The sequence below is a fragment of the Zootoca vivipara genome, chromosome Z (genome assembly GCF_963506605.1).
Source record: "Zootoca vivipara chromosome Z, rZooViv1.1, whole genome shotgun sequence".
Lineage (NCBI taxonomy): Eukaryota > Metazoa > Chordata > Lepidosauria > Squamata > Lacertidae > Zootoca > Zootoca vivipara.
In genome coordinates this window covers 28,796,645-28,816,377 of record NC_083294.1, presented here as the reverse complement: position 1 = coordinate 28,816,377, position 19,733 = coordinate 28,796,645, and the positions used below count along the sequence as shown (strand labels likewise).

The following is a 19,733-nucleotide window of genomic DNA, read 5'->3' as shown; positions in this document are numbered from 1 at the left end:
CAGTCGCGGAAGACTCTGGGGTTGCGCGCTCATCTCGCTCTATAGGCCGAGGGAGCCGGCGTTTGTCCTTAGACAGCTTCCGGGTCATGTGGCCAGCATGACTAAGCTGCTTTTGGCGAACCAGAGCAGCGCATGGAAACACCGTTTACCTTCCCGCCAGAGCGGTACCTATTTATCTACTTGCACTTTGATGTGCTTTCCAACTGCTAGGTGGGCAGGAGCTGGGACCAAACAACGGGAACTCACCCCGCCGCGGGGATTCGAACCGCCGACTTGATCAGCAAGCCCTAGGCTCTGTGGTTTAGACCACAGCACCACCTGTGTCTCGCTAATCATACATATACACACACATATATATAATATTCCCACAGGCATCCTATTTGTTATCCAAACAATGTCTGTGTGCCTGTGTGCCTGTGTGTGTGGTGAGTTAAAAATCAAGATATCTGATAGATATCTGCATCCCCTCCCCCACTCCCTCCCCAAATACTCAGGTCCAGGAGCATCACATTACAATAGCATAGTCCTCCTGTGGCAAAAGATGCAGTAACCCTGAAGCCTCTTTCTTTCCTTGTAACATTAGTGTTTTAATTAAAGAAAACAACCAGTTGGAGGCAGTTACTTTCTGTGAAATGTAATGAAGATTTATTTTAGGGAGTGACCTTCACTGTATTAGCTCCAGCAGTAATCAGTAGAATTAATAGAATAATCAAATTATATACAAACTCATAAATCACTGTGAATGTGCTGTCAAAAGTTCAGCTATTAATGGGGTCTATTGTTTTGCAGCTGTATTTGAAATTGCAGCTGCTGATTCCTTGGCTTGATAGGAATTGAAATGGCATTTAAAGGCTAGAGATGATTGGGGGCGGGGGGCGGGGAATTACTAGGCCAAAATTTTTCGCAACTGTTAATTTAGCTGTAATGCAGTTTGATGTCACCAGGGCAAAGTTGAAACACAGTGCGTAACAGGCGCGATCTTTCAGCAAAACCTGAATTATTGGCTGAGACAGTAGCCAGTTAATTAGAGGAGAATCAGTTTAAACGTCTGTCATTAGGGTTAATAGTATCAGAGTTACCTTGTACTTTGGTTCTAGCCAAATCATCCTATTGTAGAATAAGAAATTGACAAGACAGTTTGCTTGATTTTCATATAGATTTTGACTTTTAAAGAGCATTAGAGAATTCCAAATTGTTTCACCTGTCTTATTTCATATATTTACTACAATTACATACAGTCTTTTTGGCATAGAATCAAATAGTTATGGAACAAAGGCAGAAAGGTTGAGATGGGAAGAGGAAAAGAAGCAAACCTGGAACCAGTTCTTACATTGTGTTACATAGGAACCAGATAGAAGTTGATCCCAACCGAATTAGTAATGAGGGCTTTGGTGTTTCACCTCTCCCTCTGATACAGCTACATCAGTGTGCTGGTGTAGTCAATAGATAAGATGGCAAATTGTTTGTTTTCATTACAAACTGAAATGTCATGGCAAGAGCATTGGTCAAGGGCTATGGAGACCAAATCAACTTTACATCATGCAATTCACTTGGTGATCTGGGATTACCGTACTCAACGTAACCCAAATCATAGGACTGTTGCAAGGCTAGGTAGGAGGACAAATTACATGCATGGGACAAAGCTGTAACAAATAAAAATCCAGGAGGCGGTGCTAAATGTAGCACTAAGGAGATAGTTCCACCAACTCAGGTATTTTGCTTGCCTGATGGAATAATTTCCCCCTCCTCCCCCTGCACTCTGTTCTGAGGGTTTCCCCCACTTTTCAGAGCAGGTTTGGAGAAGTCACAGAGGCAACATGGGAAGGAGGGTGGGGGTGAAAGTCCCATTGAGCTAGCAGGAGTCTTTGTGTTGGCTTCCGTTAGCAGCAACATCTTAGTTGCATCCTGCCCAGGATCTCCATGGCTTGTATCCAATTCTAGACCCATGGAAATTAATGAATAGCTTAGTCCCATTAATTCCAGTGGGTCTACTCTGAATAGGACTTGGTTGAATACAGCCCTATATGTTTCTGGGAGCCTTTGATATTCCTTGCACTGCAAGATGTTGTTGGCAGGCAGCTGCCCTTGCTATTGAAGTGATCAGGAAATCCAGAACACCAGGGTAGCTTTCCACATGTTTCCATCTTCTGCAGCCATGGGCCATGTCAGCTGGAGTCTGAAACATCTGGAGGGCCCCACGTTCCCTGACCTTGCAGTACACACAGGGGATGTTAAGCAAGATTCCCACCTATGCTTAAGTGCCCATTTGCAGAATTGAAGCAGGCACAGCCCACTTCAAGTGCCCACCCCCTGCCCAGATTCTGTTCACTCGCCAGCAGCCCTACACTGCTGGATTTTTGTTTTATGTCTGTCAGTGTGATCTCCATTTAAGAGATTAGCAGGGAGTTGCTGGGCACTACTCAGAAGACTGTAGACACCAAATAAAAATAAGTTATTTTTAAATGAATCATGTAACTTTTGAGTTTGGACCCATCATGCCAAAAAGTGGATAAAGTCATGTCAGAGTCACATTTTGGTCCACCATGTTGAATCAAAATAGTGCCTGGCATCTAAACATTGACAGAGACCACTGTACCCACTTTAGGAACCCTTGTGCCAAGTTTGGTGACAATACCTCAGTAGGACACAGACTTATGCCCCAAACCGAGTGAAGTCATGATTTTGGTTCACCATCTTGATTTAAAATGGTGGCTAGTGACCCAGTGTCAACAAAGACTTCTCCCTACACCTTGGTAACCCCGTACTGAATTTGATGACAATATCACAAGAGGTGGTCAAACCTATAGAGAACAATCGGACAGGTGGGCAGGCAAACTACTTTCCAAAAATATGTAGTAGATTAGATTAAGATCCCCACTTAATGTGACCCATCCCAGAGTCTTTTATAATAAGCTGTTTTGTGCATAAGTTGTTCACATACTACTTCTCCTTTCGTTCAATGCTGGTGTCTTATTGTTGTTTAATGGTAAGCCACCTCAAACTCACAGAACTGCAAAGCAGGGTACGTATTTTAAAATAATATATAATATTTGCCCTTGCGATTAACATGAAACCTCTGGATTTGCCAGGTTTGGTATAAATACTGGGCAATTTGCATTCTGCCCTTCCCTGAAGCTTTGCGTGCTTCATTTATGCCCCGCATCCTCCAGCAACTGATCTCAGGGCTCCACAGTTGGAAGGCTGGGCAACGAGTTCAGTTATCAATAAATAATGTAATATAGTGTAGCATAATATGTGCTGTATGTGTGTGAAACATACACAGACACATGTTTATTATTATTAAATAAATTTCCAAGTGCAATACTGTGCTAGATATCTGTTCTACACATTGATTCATCTAGATGCTGCATAAAAACCTCTAGGACTGATTTAATTGAAAAATTGACCGTGCCTCATTGCTTCTATTAGATCAGGCATGTCCAACAGGTAGATTGTGATCTACCGGTAGATCACTGGACGTCTGCAGTAGATCATTGCCCCCCCCCCCCGAAGCTGAACAACCGTGGCTCCCCTAAAAAAGCTCAACATTTTACCTCCTCCCTGAGAAAACTCAACAACTTTGACCTGAAAATCCCCCCCCCAAAATCGGTCTGCTTCCTTCCTTAAAAAAGTTCAACAACTTTGACTTGAACCCCCCAAAAGGGAGTAGATCACTGCCAGTTTTTAATTCTGTGAGTAAATCACAGTCTCTTGGGAGTTGGCCACCCCTATATTAGATCTTCATTCGTTAGTTTACCGTTTTTAGACAAACATTTGTCTAATAAACACACATGTTTAGCTGGCTGTGTTTAATTGCCAGTTATGTGAGCAAACAAATCTAATTGATTTTCCTATGGAAATGTTATTCTTTTTGAACACACACACACACTTAAAGAAGAAGACCAGGACCTCATTTATTTCTTTGGTGCCTCTTGGTTTCTCCTGAGCATTCTCTTGTGTGTGTTCAGTTTCTTAGCTACTGTATTTTAACTCCCTTCCCCCGTTTTGTGACCTTGCTCTCAACTGAGAGAGAATTGTTTGGCTCATTTTTTAAAAGACATCATCCACGTGTCTTGATCACTTATGAATGGGTCTGATTTTCGTTTCCTTTTATAAAATCAGAAATATTAGTAGAGGAATGCTATTTTAGGGTTAGATTTATTCTGGTAGCAGAGAGGAGCAAAGTATATGGCAAAGTTATCTTGGCCAGCCCGTTTTATTATGGCGTGCGAGCAGCTCCATCTGAAATGAACTGCTATTAAAAGGTGCATGGATAATGTTGATTGGATTGCAGGGGCAGGGTGGGGGAGAGGCAGGGGTTTGGTGGGGTGGCTGGGGAGGTTTGACGGGTTGAGATGGTTAGTGAATCCTTGCCTGTTTCTTGGGCCTTGCTCAGCTTTGTTTTGTAAAAAAAATCCATAAACAAATTATTGTAAAAATAAATGAATAAATGAATAAATGAAATATTAAATAAGCTCTATATTCCCATCAAGGGATGGTTTCTTAAGAAGTCTAGTAAGATGCAAATTTGCATTTGCACTGCAGTCCTTAACACATTTACTCAGAAACAAGTCCCACTCTGTTCCATGGAGCTTACTGCTAGGAAAGCATGCATAGGATTGTGGCCTTCATGTGGCTTTAGTCACATAACGTACATCATGAATTATTTTGAATCATTGCAAGCTACCTTTTTTAGAGAAGATAGAAGTCATGCTAGCCAACATTTCTCCGATGAAAATAGGGACGTCCCATTTCATAATGATGATTTTACTATTTATACCCCACACATCTTACTGGGTTGCCCCAGCCACTCTGGACTGCTTCCAAAATATGTAAAAACATAATAAAACATTAAAAATTAAGCTCTACCTCGCTTTCAAATCAGAACCAGTGAAGGCAATGAAGGTCCTGTGTGAGTGCCTGGAGGCAGTTGGAGGATGGATGGCAGCTAACAGATTGAGGTTGAATCCTCACAAGACAGAAGTACTCGTTTTGGGGGACATGGGGCGAGCAGGTGTGGGGGACTCCCTGGTGCGCTGCCTGGGAGCGCTCCCAGGTGCGCTGCCTGGGAGTCATTTTGGACTCACAGCTGTCCATGGAGGCACAGGTCAATTCTGTGACCAGGGCAGCTGTCTACCAGCTCCATCTGGTACACAGGCTGAGACACTCCCTGCCCGCAGTCTGTCTTGTCAGAGTGGTGCATGCTCTAGTTATCTCTCGCTTGGACTACTGCAATACGCTCTACGTGGCGCAACCTTTGAAGGTGACCTGGAAACTACAACTAATCCAGAATGTGGCAGCCAGACTGGTGACTGGTAGTGACCGCCGAGACCTTATTACACCAGTCCTTAAAGACCTACATTGGCACCCAGTATGTTTCCGAGCACAATTCAAAGTGTTGGTGACCTTTAAAGCCCTAAACAGCCTCGGCCCACTTTACCTGAAGGAGCGTCTCCACCCCCATCATCCAGCCCAGACACTAAGGTCCAGCTCCGAGGGCCTTCTGGCAGTTCCCTCAATGCGAGAAGCAAAGCTACAGGGAACCAGGCAGAGGGCCTTCTCGGTAGTGGCGCCTGCCCTGTGGAATGCCCTCCCATCAGATGTCAAGGAAATAAGCAACTATCTGACTTTTAGAAGACATCTGAAGGCAGCCCTGTTTAGGAAAGTTTTAAATGTTTGAAATTTTATTCTGTTTTTAGTCCTCTGTTGGGAGCCGCCTGGAGTGACTGGAGAAACCCAGCCAGATGGGCGGGGTATAAATAATAAAATTATCCTTATTATTAACATTTAAAAAACCTTCCCTATACAGGATTGTCTTCAGATGGCTCGGGAGTCAGATAACTCTGTATCCTCCAACATTTCTCTAGTGACAATAGGGATGTCCTAAGGAAAAGCGGAACATTCCGGGATCAAATCAGAAACCAGGCCGGCTTCTCTAAATCAGGGACATCCCTAGAAAATAGGGACACTCGGAGGGTCTGGGAATTGAAATTTATTCACACCTCACCCCTCATTTTTTTTGTTTGTTTTTTCTGATGTTCTTCTAGGATGTGTGCTGTATTTGGTGGTGTCTATTGTCTCCGCCATCCTGTGCAGTGCCTTGTGGTGGACAAAGAAACTAGAAGGTAAGGCTAGCAAGAATTAACCTTTCTCTCCTTTTTATATAAATATATATACACAGAACTGCAAGATGAAAAATGCTGGAGTCAATTTTTTAAAAATGGTTCTTCAAAGATCTTCCTTGGTATTAATAACACATCAACCTTGATTAAAAGTAATTTGTGTATAGGTCCTCCAGAACAAGGAAAGTGGGTTTAGAATATAGAAACTAAATTAATTTCCCTGCGATATTACTGCAGCCTCCTTCCTGATCACCCAAGCTTGGAAGACAAATCATTTCGGTTGCCGGGGGTCTGGTGATGAGTGATGTTAGTTTTCCTTGTGGCCTTACCTACTCTAATTGATTTTCATCAGATGACAACAAAGCCCTCTGTTATTGCATTTTTAAAAATGAAGCTCACCCAAAGACTCATCAGATTAATCTTTGCTGATAATGCATGTCACTCTAAGAGAAAAGGCTTTAATGAGTTTTTAGGTAGATTGTTGTCATAAACTATGCTGCCCTCTTACTGTAGGATGAATTCTTTTTACAATAGTATCGGGCCTCTGGGCAACTTTTTAAAAAGTTGGATCAAAATTGGCTGATTTTTTTTTTTTTGCTGTGGGAATGGAATTCACTCCTGTGAAAGGGTCTATTAGAAAGAATGTATTGGATCCAGACTTATGCTTAGAAGAGACCTCCCGAAATCAGTGGAACATCTGCCGTAATGAACATAAAGCTCACTGATCTCAGTAGGTCCACTTTAAGCATAGCTTAGTCTGAATCACACACAGTATCTGCATATGTTGGCTAGAATTGTGACTAAATGCTCCTCAGTGTGTGTGTGATGTACTACAAGCTAGCCTTCCCCCAACCCTACTTAATTAAGCAAGAGCAACTCATGCACAATTTGCTTGCTTGATAGCCTGCCAGCTAAATGCAACAACCATCAGTTAAGGAGAGAGAGTAGTCCAGTGGTACTACATGCTTTGTGTGTGGCAGGTCCCAGGTTTTATCTCCAGTTACTGAAAATATACTGGAAAAACTGACAGCTCAGGGAGTAAGGCAATGAAAAGTTCAGTGACCTCTGATGTTCTGCTTAGATAGTCTTCACCTGTAGAAATAGCCTTTGCCAACACTGTCCCCTCCCCCACATCTAGTTAAAGGATATGAGGTTTGCAGGACCAAGAGAGATGTCTGCCTAGGACCTTGGACAACTAATGCCGGCAAGCATTGGCAGTAGTGGCTTAGACAGACCAGTGGTATAAGGACTTTTATGAGCAATTGGTGGATTAGACATGTCCTTTATTCCAAGTAAACCAAGTTGAGGGGAAGGTTGTAGGCCTGTTTTGTATATTAAATTCAATTCTTTAAATACCAGAACCAAAAATTGGTAAACAGATTTGCAAAACCACCACATATGTATGTAAGACCCAGTCTCCTCGCATCCCTCAGGAGATGGTGGACTCTCTTTGAAGGTTTATGAGGTTGGATGGCCGTTTGTCATAGATGCTTAAGTTGAGATTCTTGCATTGCAGGGGTTTGGACAAGAAGACTCTCAGGGTCCTTTCCAACTCTACAGTTCTATGATTCCGTGTATATTCAGTCACCCATGCACCCATACAATTAAGATTTCTACAAACGTGATCCACATGGCAGTGACTGGATTGATTTTGCTAGTTGTTTCCACCTACAACTCAAGAGAAGGACAGTGAAATAGGTTGAGATGGCCATCAGTTTAGATGGCTTTAAAGAGGATTAGACAAATGCACGGGAAATAAGGTTGTCAATGGTTATTAAAGTGTTTGTTTAGATTTTAAAAATTTGTTAAATTTCTATCCCAACCTTCCACTTTAGGAGCCCCTAATAGCTTTCTTCTACCTCCACTGTTGGAAGCAGCACATCCTCCAGTTGGTGAGGATCACAAGTGGGGAGAGTGTTGTTGGACCCTAGTTTTGCTTGCAGGCTTCCCATTGGGTCATTTTGTCAGCTGCTTTGAGAACATGATGCTGGACTAGATAGGCATTTGGCCTGATCCAACAAGCCGTTCTTATGCTCTTTTGTCCCGTTGAAGATGGGGGAAAGGAAGATTGCTTACTGTTTGTGTCATATATGATGTCGGGTGCAGGGAAGCAAATGTGGGTTTGTAGTCACCACTGATTAGTTGTTCCAGCAGCCTCCTTTAAGTGTGCTGTGCTAGGCAAGGCCTTTGCAAGGGCCAGTGATCAGCCGATAGTTAGTACTTGCAAAGCCCTTGCCTAACAGCATGCTTTAGAAGTCCATTGCTGTGCTTGCAAGTTGATGTTTTTCCTCTCTATTTGCAGGTGTGGTTTGAATGCAAATGGGCTTGAAAGGGGTACTTTGAAGCTGTGCTGTTAGTGACAGCTGGCACTGATAGTATGCCTTCAAAGAAGCTCAATCTCAATTGACACTGAAAGTTAACCCCTCTGAAGTTGTCCCCTGTCATAATGACATCAGGTGATTGGCAGGTGGATGACTCCACCCACCTGTTACAGTTGGCCTACGAGGGTTGGGGTAAGATGAGTATCTGGCCAGCTCCCCACATGGAAGCGGGGAGACTGAAAAGAAGAGGATGATGCCACATCAGCCTCACAGATCAATCCACCCATGTTAATGGCATGTCTTGTTCAGCAGCATCTTTTCACAGTGGCCAGCCTGATGCCTGTGGGAAACCTGCAAACAGGATTCGAGCACAAAGGACTCTCTCCTCCTGCAGTTTCTAGCAACTGGTATTCATAAACATTGCTACCTTCAACTGAGGAGGCAGAGCATAGCCATCATGGCTAGTAGCCATTGATTACCTTCTCCATGAATTGGTCTAATTCTCTTTTAAAGCCATCCAAGTTGTCTATCCCACTGCCTCCCGTGGGAGTGAGTTCCATAGTTCATCTATGCACTGCATGGGAAAAAAAATACTTTCTTTTATCTCTCTTTAATCCCCCAGCATTCAGCTTCATTGGATGTCTCTGAGTTCTGGTTTTATGTGTGTGAGACATAAACTTTTCACTATTCACTTTCTCCATGCCATGCATAATTTTATAGACTTCTACCATGTTGTCTCTTACTCACCTTTTCTCTAAACTTGAAAGTCCCAAATGCTGCAACCTTTCCTCATAGGGGAGTCACTCCACCCCTCTGCTCATTTTGCTCGCGCTTTTCTGAGCCTTTTTCCAACTCTAAAACATCCTTTTTATGGCAAGGAAACCAGAACCACACACAGTACTGTATTCCAAATGCAGTTGCAGAATAGATTTGTATAAAGGGATTATTGTGTCGGCAGTTTTATTTTCAATTCTTTTCCTAGCATGGAATTTGCCTCTTTAGTCACCGTCATACACTGAGCTGACATTTTCATTGAGCTATCTACTATGACTCCAAGTTCTTGTCCTGGCCCGTCACCATCAGTTCAAACCCCACAAGTGCATGTGAAATGAATATGCACAACATTACACTTGTTGTCACTGAATTGCATTTGCCATTTTACTGCCCATTCACTTGGTTTGGAGTGGTTACTAGCCATGAATACTGTGCCTATTTGTGGCCTATTCACATTCAGAAAGGGGGGGGGACTGTTTCCCTAGTGTCTGAAAACTTCCTTACATGCTAATATGGAGCTAACTGTGTTTAGGCTGCTTTATAGATTGATTTTGTGTGTATATATATTTCTGATCCAAAAGTTCATTCTTAGGTTTGGGCAGAGCAGATTTGGGTAAGATTAGGTCTTCAAGATTAGGTCTTGGGATGCGGGTGGCACTGTGGGTAAAACCACAGAGCCTAGAGCTTGCCGATCAGAAGGTCGGCGGTTCGAATCCCTACAACAGGGTGAGCTCCCGTTGCTCGGTCCCTGCTCCTGCCAACCTAGCAGTTCGAAAGCAGTGCAAATGCAAGTAGATAAATAGGAACCGCTACAGCGGGAAGGTAAACGGCGTTTCCGTGTGCTGCTCTGGTTCACCAGAAGCAGCTTAGTCATGCTGGCCACATGACCTGGAAGCTGTACGACGGCTCCCTCGGCCAATAATGCGAGATGACCGCCTCAAGCCCAGAGTCGGTCACGACTGGACCTAATGGTCAGGGGTCCCTTTACCTTTAGGTCTTCAATGAGATACTGGGAAAAGGTGGCTTATAGCAAAGGAAATGAAAAAAAATGTTTGCCTGGTTACCTTCAGTGTAACGCTTATTATTTTGAAGCATAACTTCCATTTTTTTAGAGGATGTCATGTGACAGATTACAGGAACGCTAAGAAAGAATGCTCTTGTCACAAAGATTTAACTCTGTGCAAGGCATGTCCTGCAGTTTCTCTGCCATTAAATCACTGAAGCTGACATAAAATGGAAGCAATGGAATGGCACTTCCTGAGATTAAGTAAAGTAATCATAACCTTTTTATATGAACTGCATCATATTGCTTTCATGCAAAATGACAAAAGGTAGAAGGCATCTTGAGGACTAGCATTAATGGAAGATCAGAATCCCACAAGTATTGTTTCTTTCCTAATTTTCCTGCCATGGGTTGAAAATTTTGGGGGTGTACCAAAGCAACACATGGAGCTCTTTTCTAGGTGGGTCATCTCATTCTCAGAAATGATGTTGAGCACTACAAGCTCAAGGCACACAAGAGCTTTTCCCAGCATCAGAAAGAGAGAGAGAGAGAGAGAGAGAGAGAGAGAGAGAGAGAGAGAGAGAGAGAGAGAGAGAGACTGAAGCTCCATGTACATCTACCCCTACCCCTAATATTTGTCTCCATATGTGTTTCACTGTGAGAGCATGGAACATCCCACATGTCTGGTCTGCCCCATTAATTTTAATGGCAGGAGTGAATTACAAATACAAAAGGAAACTGGAACATTTTCTTCCATTGAAGTGAATGTGGAAGCCCTTGCTTCCACAGAGCCCTAGGAGCGTTAGAGCTCCCATGGCCCTAAGAAATGGCCGTGTGAGGCACATAGTAGATCAAGATTTACAGCAGGTGTGAGGAATCTTTTGCCCTCCCGGTGTTGCTGGACTACCACTCCAATCAGCCCCAGCAAGCATAGCCAATGGCTAGGGATTGTGGGTGTTGGAGTTCAGCAACATCTGGAGGGCCAGAGGTTCCACACACACAGTTTATAAGTTTAGCAGTCCTGTCTTGTCTCTTAATTATCTCTCCAAGCCACAGAGCCCTAGATTATTATAGATTATGTTTACGTGCCCCAATAAGTGAGGGTGTGTGGCTTTATATCTTAAACAAGATGCTGAGGAGGGAAATAGGAGAAAAAAGTTTTTTCCATATACAGCATTATTCTAGTTAAAATAAGGGGGGTGGGTTTGTTTCGTTTTGCTAATGCCACTGGATACCCATCAAATTTGTTGCCTGCTTTGCTTGTGAATGAGAATCTCCTCATGACTTTTGCCTTTAGGGGGACGAAAATTGAATTTCCGCTCCCTATAAGCTTCCTTTCCTTTTTAATTTTGTGTCTCAGTTCTTTTATGCTGCATAGATCTTGCTTATGTGGCTCCATTTGATAAGATTTAAGGTATTTTAATTTACGTCTGTATATTTTGAGCAGGCCTTACATTAAAAATAATTGCCCGCATTTTACTTCTAGCACAGTTTTAAGTGCGTTTTCCAATGAAACAATCCCGGCCTCCAACTGAAGAGATGTGACAAATGTAAATTTATATTTCCATAGTAAAAAAAAGATATAGCAAACACTGTAATTTACATATCTTTCCTGAAATATTGCATAGTGGCTTTGTCAGTGCTGGTAAGTCCATTTCAAGGATGTCGCCCTTAGTCCATTAGTTTGGATAATGAGCCCTATAAAGTACATTTATAACTGGTGGCACTTGGCAAGGAGATGGATTCTAATTTTCATCCTTTTATCTAGACACATTGAAGAAGGTCAATGGAGGGTTCTGTATGATTCATTGTCCTAACATATCAGATGACAAAGACCTGATAATGTCATTGCATAAGTGTTTTCCTTATTTGAACGTGGCACTAGAAAGAATTCTTCTGCTGATCATCCCTTTTGAAGTAAAAGTAGAAATCAGTATTAAAAGATGTGTGCATATACTATCCCTTCCTATTTTTTGGATAAAACCTTACTGTATGTCCGACTTGTTAAGCATCACTGAATGAAGGAGAAAAGGGAAAAAAGTGGGGAAATAAAGAACTAGTGACTTGCTTTTTTGCTTATTTTGAGTGCTGCAACATGACATTTAATCAACCTCCACTCTTCCCACTGGAATATTCAGAGAGAGGGGAGAAATTGTTTCATAAACAATAGAATAGCTTATAATTAAATATGAACTGTGCCAGCTTGACCAAGCTGTTTGTTAGCAGCATTTAAATGAGCAACTCTAAAGTGATCTTTTTAAAAAAGTTAAAATTAAATCAGGGTAACGTTGCAAGCTGAATAGATGATCCTATATGTCTGCCCAATTCGGTTTAAGTTATTTCTTGGTTTTCTGTATTTATATGCCATCTTTCGACACCACAGTCCCCCAGGGCGCTTTTCCAATGAGATAGTCTTTTTCTGCAGTTTTACAATGAACAAATAAAGCTGCCCAATTTAAAATGGCAGGTTGCGCTAAAACTCAGAACTTTTAAAAACTTTCAAAGGCTTCAGTGAACAATGAGGCATCTGAAGGATCACAGGACAGTGCCAGGTGAGTGACTCTGGGGATGGGATTCAAGACCAAGACGGTCTCGTGTCCCCCTACCTCATACTTATTTATTTAGATGATTTCAATTATTTATATAGAAAGATTTAGAAAAACCCTTGATCACAAAGCTGTCATAGCTGCAGTGGTGAGTGGTGCCCAACTGGATTTGTAGGGCAGGAGGCCAACAGTAGGTGGAGCCAGAGCCAACGACAGGCACAGCCAACTCATTCTCGTTTTGTCCCCATCCTCCTTGCTGCTGAGTTCTACAGCACAGATGGAGGAGGAGGAGGAAGCTGCCAGTCAGTGTTTTCTCTTGGACAGGTTGTAATTAAGATGGCAGGCAGGTGAAGGCTGCTTGAGGGCAGACTGAGGCTGGTGGGGCAGTGTCCCATTTACCCCCAATGAAGCTGCCTGTATTGCTAAACAGTGTACATGGTAGAGGTGTTCAAAGAGGAGCCTCTTCCAAAATGATGGAGTATGACATTGTGAAACGATGTATCAATTGTTGTTGTTGTTGTTGTTGTTGTTGCAGTCCAACAACCCATGACAACCCATAACATGGATTCAGAATAAAATGCAGATTCATACAGACAACCCCCCAGGGAAGGGAGACCAAAGCGTTATTTGTTCAATAATGGATATGTTGATCTTTGATTCGTATGACTACTGAAAGAAACTTTGCCACGGCCAAGATGAATCAAATGTTCTAATACATTAATTATTTCTCTTCAGTAGGTTATATTTATAACATAGTGATTGGGCAAATTCAGGGAGAAATAATTAGGCCCATTGAATGGGACTTGCATTTGTTTTATTTATTATTTTATAATAAATAAAACATAAGCTATTGCCTGCCTTTTCTAAAATCAAATCAAAGTAGCTAACATCATCATCATTATCATCATAAATACACAAAGCAGTAAAAACAGCCCAATTACTAAAATCAATTTCTTGCAATAAAACCATTTTGCTTTAAAATCAGAAAAGTCAACTTTAACCTATGCTGAAAGTCTGACATAGAAAGGTTGAAAGAGTTAAGTATCTATAGCCTGGAGAAGAGATGATTAAGAGGTGATATGAGAGCTGTTTTCAAATTTTTAAAGGGGTGCTGCACAGATGATTTGGACCAATTCCCAGATGGGGCAAACAGTTCAGCTGTGGAACAGATTGCCTTAGGACTTAGGTGATGGACTCTCATTCATTAGAATTATTTAAGCGGGAGCTGGATGGCCAACTATCTGGGGTATTCTAGCAGCATGTCTCCTTCGTCACCAGCAAACTGGATTGGGTGTCCTTTGGAGTCCCTTCCAGCTCTTGTATTTCTTAAAGCTTTTCAAAATAAAAAGTGCTTAGTAACTTGCCTGAAGCATAAAATGAAGGCCTCCTCAATTTGCTTTTCATAAATATGCCTGTCAAAAGGAAATGATTTCCCCTCTATCTGTCCATCTTTCTCTTAACAGGTGCAAGGCAGTCATTGATCATTTTGGTCAAAGAATAAGTGCCAGCTATTTTGTTGTGGAAGATAGTTACTTTTCAGAGGAAACCTGTGCAAATGTGTCCTACAGGTACGTATTAAGACAGAAGAGAAGCCTAATAGGTATTTCATGCCCCTTTCTGCCAGCCTTAAAGATTACAATCACCCATTCCAGGTATTCAGTTGTCACATAGTGCTATGTGAACAATGAATGCAAGCTATGTACAGATGACCTACATATGTCTTCATTTTCTGTTCCACTCCCTAACTCGCTACTCTTGTGCATACATGCACTGGAGACACCCTCCTTCTTAATAAATTATGTGTAGTCATGCCCCAAGAGGCACTGCATTCATTCAGGCATAACATCAAACCATGGTGTTGAATGAGGCTAGCTCTTACTCCTCCAGAAGAAGGTTCCACTTAAACTGCTCTTTAGCATATTATCTGAACCCTAAACTGTGGTTAATCTTAGCTATGGTTAGCTGAAGTAAGCAAGCTTCATAAACTTGAAGTTGTATCGTTTCCACAATCCATTTTAATATTAACTGCAGTTTGGGGTACAGATGACATAGCTAACTGTGGTTAATATAAAATGGAACTGAAAGCTGCAGAATTCCTCCTTACAGTTGTTCTGTGGGTGATCAATGCAAGCCTAATGCTTGTTGCAGGGACGCGGGTGGCGCTGTGGGTTAAACCTAGGGCTTGCTGATCAGAAAGGTTGGCGGTTCGAATCCCCATGACGGAGTGAGCTCCCGTTGTTCAGTCCCTGCTCCTGCCCACCTAGCAGTTCGAAAGCAGTGCAAAGTGCAAGTAGATAAATAGGTACCGCTCCGGCGGGAAGGTAAACGGCGTTTCTGTGTGCTGCTCTGGTTTGCCAGAAGCGGCTTTGTCATGCTGGCCACATGACCTGGAAGCTGTGCGCATTCTCCCTCTGCCAATAACAAGAGATGAGCGTCGCAACCCCAGAGTCGGTCACGACTGGACCTAATGGTCAGGGGCCCCTTTACCTTTAATGCCTGCTACAGTACATTATCAGAACAAAACAATGGTTTATATCAAGATCTCCAAACCAAAGTACTGTGTGCCAAAACTGGCTTGAAAGCAGGGCTTATAGAATCTCCCGAGGAAATGCATATGTGTAAACTGGTGAAGAGGTGGATTGGGAAAGGCAGATACTTATATCTGTACCTGTTTTCTTTCCTTGGTGAGGCTATTAGCAGTTGCAGCTTTTACCTAAATGTTTGATTTCAGACAGGGAAACTCAGACCTCCCTGAGCATTTGTCTTTAAGCTTTGACAAAAAACGTGGGACTTGGCCCACCAGCTAAGGGAAAAAACTCTTCTGTATTATATTGCAATTCGCCCTGGCATTTGTGTCCTTGTTCAGGTTCTGGACCAGTTACCCAGGAGAGTAGCTCAGATGCCTCTTGAAGTCACAAAGAATTGAACTTTCCTGCATTTTACACCTATTCCCTCACCCCCTCCCTGTCTCTGCTTCATTTATGCCATTAACCTTTGCTGAGGCAATTAGTAGCCAGCTAATGGCTATTTAAGAATGTTAAAAAGCTGCCATAGTGCTCTTGAGGGTCAAGCCAATGGCCTGTTTGATCCAGTCTCCTCTCTCTCTCAATGGCTAATACTGGATGCTTCAGAAGGTATTTAACCAAAACAAGGTAATTAAAGGAATGGTACTTCCCTCCACTTTCCTTCTATGTCAGCTCACTGTCTCTATTTATAAGGAAAGTTTCAATCATTGCTTGAACTTTAGGTCAGCTTCAAACATTACTTTGAAGAGCTGAAACAAGAACCAAGAGTCTAGCTGCTGCTTCTCATGCTTTTGGGATAGCAAGCAAACAGTGGAGTGATAAGGACCTAGTAAGAGCCTTACTCTCTCAGTAACAGCTGATCAGATGCTTCTGGGAAGCCCACCAGTGGGCTGTGAGGGCAGTAGCCCTCACCTGTTGTTGTCCCCCAGGAACTGGTATTCATAGACATGCTGCCTCTGCATCTGGAGGCACCATGCCTTGTACTAGTTGCTGAGAGGCAAGAATGAGGGAAAGCATCTGGTTGGCCACTATGGAGATGCTGGACTAGGTGGGTCTTTGGTCTGGTGCCTCAGGGCTCTTTTTGAATGCATTGTGATGTCCAAATAAAAAAAGAGCCCCTTGCTTTCTGAAAACTTACCTTAGTCTTTTCTTTTTTTAAAAAAAACCCAATTAAATTTATTGAACCTTGTAGCCATTAAGGTCTTACAGATAAACTCCAGGAGGAAGTCAAGCAAAATGCCTCTGAATACCAGTTACTGAGGAAAAAACAGCAGGAGAGGCCTGTTTCACTTACCTCCTGCTTGTGGGCTTTCCCAAAGCATTTGGCTGGCTGCTGTGAGAAACAGGATTTCTTACAAATGTGGTACATACACTTCATTCTTCATCCTCGTTGTAGATGAAGATATCCAATAATGTGATAGCCACTATTGATCCATGCAGAAGTCTCCATTTCCAGTCTGTCATAAGGCTGTTTATTACTCCTCCTTTGCACACTCCTCCTTTATGTGCACTTCTTCAGCCAATTTCAAGCTCATCACATTACATGATCCACCCCCCCACCCCCCCCGGCAGTGGTTTCAGTCTCTTCAGTAAAGAAAACATGGAACTAGATCAAAATTCTGGCTTGAAGTCCAAGAATCTTAATTACAGAGGTATAACTTCCCCTTGCCTATGCAACCCATTATTTTATCTAATAAGGAAGCTTGGTCCGATGTGTCTTTTGAGAAACACCATGTTGATTGCCAGATAATCACACATCCTCCGCCCCCCTTCAGTTCTGTTGTGCTGCTTGTTTTTCACTAACATTGGCAAGATGCTATCCGTACACACTTCATTGATGGCAGAGCTGAGCTGAAAGCCACTTTGTAGTGAGCCCGAGGAACCATAATCATGATCCCGATGCCAAAAACCAGTGAGTGCTGTTGTTGACCAATCAAATCTATAGCCTGGGAGTCTTTCTAGTCATTCCTGATGAGAGGAAAATGAAGGCTAGCGTAGGTAGGCAGAGTCACAAGCCCAGGAACGATTCAGGGCAAGGTTTGTAGCTCAGTGGTAGAGCATTTGCTTTGCCTGCAGAAGGTCCCAGGTTCAATCTCCAGGTAAGCTTCGGAATGTCCCTTTTTTGAAACCCTGAAGAACTATTATCAATCAGTGTAAACCCCCTGGAGAACCATTGGCTGTTCAGATGTTGCTGAAATGCAACTCACATCAGCTGCAGCTAGTGTAGCCAATGACCAGGGGTGATGAGAGTTGTTCAGCAACATCTGGAAGGTGAAATGTTCCTCGCACCTGGTATAGACAAGTACTGAGCTAGAACCAATGGCCTGACTCTATAAGGTAGCTTTCTATGTATATCTCAATATAGAACAAAACATGCAATCCTGGTGAGACTCCATGTGGATCAACAGCACACAGATCCATGACTTATATCTGCAGCAGCTTCTAATAGTAGCAGACTACTCCAGCAGATTATTGTGCCCTCCACACACTCTGTTTTGTTCAGCTGGTGGTGGCAGAAGTGTCCTTGGTCTTAGGTTCTCCTACATTTGTCTTTTGGAAGTGGTTCCACATTTATAAATTTCTTATTCTTTTCATATTTGTAGTGGCAAAGATCCAAATAGCTATTTTAGGTGAATATAAGGGATGAAGAACCTGCTGCTCTCTTGGTGCTGTTGGATGCCAAGACTCATTATCCTTGACTATTGGCCATGTTGGTAGGGGCGGATGGGAGATGGAATGCAGGTTCCCTACCTCTGGCCTAGAGGAATTTTAAAAATACATCAGAACCCTCCACCTTACTGCAAGCTGCTGTGTTGAATGTCCCCTTCATTTCAAAGGTAGTTTGCCATGTGGCATGTTGTGGGAGAAACATAAGCCCAAAGCCTCTAGGTATATTCCCACTAGCTGCACAGTTTTTTGGCTCTCAGTCATTGGCTGTATTGGTTGATGTGTTTGCATATTTCTACACTCTAAAACAATTTGCTATTAGAGTGATTCTGTGATGGGTGAAGTAAACATTATGTTCCATACGGAGTACTGAGTATATTCATTATAACTTGATAAATATTAAGAGTCAGATCTGGCAGCCTTCATATATTGCATGCACTTGAGTCATTGTTAATTTCTTAGCTAAGCTGGCCATATGCAAATGTGTCATTAGCAATGTGCAAGCTGGTGGAATGTTAGTTTCTCATGGTGGTAATAGTTATTTTTGGAGAGAGAGAAACCCTGAATCCATATGGCTGCTTTCTTCTTACGTTTTGGTGATAGACCATAATTGCTTTATTCACTTACAGGCAGATCTCCAGAGCGGTTCTCATTACTGATCGGTCGATTTTGAAGGCAAGCTCAGATCAGCAGGTTAGCCCATCCATTAAGCATTGGTAACTTTCTGCCTTATAAACAGCTGCTTGCTTGTGACTGTATTTTCAATCACAATTTCCATTCATTGTAAAGCCATTTAAGTGCCTTTGTCACCATTGGACACATTTGCCAGGAAACAGAAGAGTTTTTAAGTTGAATGCTCAAAACTTGGAAATGGACAAACAAGATCATAGATGCTTGATCAATGAAGTTAAGCAAAGGTTATGTGTTGGATCCAGGTTAAGTTAATCATATTTTAGTCCCATTGAAATCAAAGAAATAAGTTGGATACAACAACTTAACCTGGATCTAACCTGCCTAACAGATAGATGGAGCTTATAAACATCAAGTTAGAGATCTGGTCCCACTTCTCTGCACAATATATATCTCATTTATATTTGGATCTCTATTGCAATTATAATTCCAGCTTTCTTCCAGCATGGCAGTCTTCAAGCATGTACATTGGGGTTCCCAAGCAGTCTCCCATCCAAACATATACCAGGCCCAGACAAACAACAGGTTGCTTGAAACCATGGCCTTCCTTCAAGGGGATTGGTATGGTTGGATGTGATCCCATTGTAGTTTTACAACAACCCTATTGGTAGATTAAACCAAGGCTATGATTGACCTAAATTTGCTGGTGAACTTCATGGCTGAGTGAGGATTTGCACTTCGAGGCCCTCAGGATCCCACCTCCTTTGAAATAACTTCACATTGGCACTTATTTTAGTTTTATTGGGAAATTTTTGGCCACAACTTTATTTAAATACAACCATGTGAGCGGTATTGGGCTTAGGCATTGGCTCCAAACTATAACTGACTCCACCTTTCTGATTGGTAGTCTAAAAGGGTAAACCAAATGAGGGATCAACATCGATGAAGACCAACCGAAGCTCACCCTGGGGTTCCTGTGGTCCTGGCATAACCCTAGCCCCTCAAGCGGGCTTTGGTCGAGATCCAGGACCCCCAGATTCCTTTACCGGAATACCCTCCCCTCCCCCACATTTCAATGAGCCAGGGCCTAACTGCTACCTTACAAGTTGTGACGATTGATGAGAGGGTATAGCCAATCTGCCAAA

The 19,733-nt window shown here is 42.5% G+C and overlaps 1 protein-coding gene across 3 annotated transcripts in view; it reads left to right on the top strand.

The window, feature by feature from the left end:
• Nucleotides 1-19,733, top strand: part of CHM (CHM Rab escort protein) — a 69,721-nt gene that overhangs the window by 37,543 nt on the left and 12,445 nt on the right. For all 3 annotated transcript variants that reach the window (XM_060270452.1, XM_060270451.1, XM_035113845.2), the window contains 3 exons: nucleotides 6,048-6,125; nucleotides 14,230-14,334; nucleotides 18,588-18,651. In XM_060270452.1, the coding sequence (XP_060126435.1) occupies nucleotides 6,048-6,125; nucleotides 14,230-14,334; nucleotides 18,588-18,651 (247 nt within the window). The remainder of the gene's footprint in view (nucleotides 1-6,047; nucleotides 6,126-14,229; nucleotides 14,335-18,587; nucleotides 18,652-19,733) is intronic.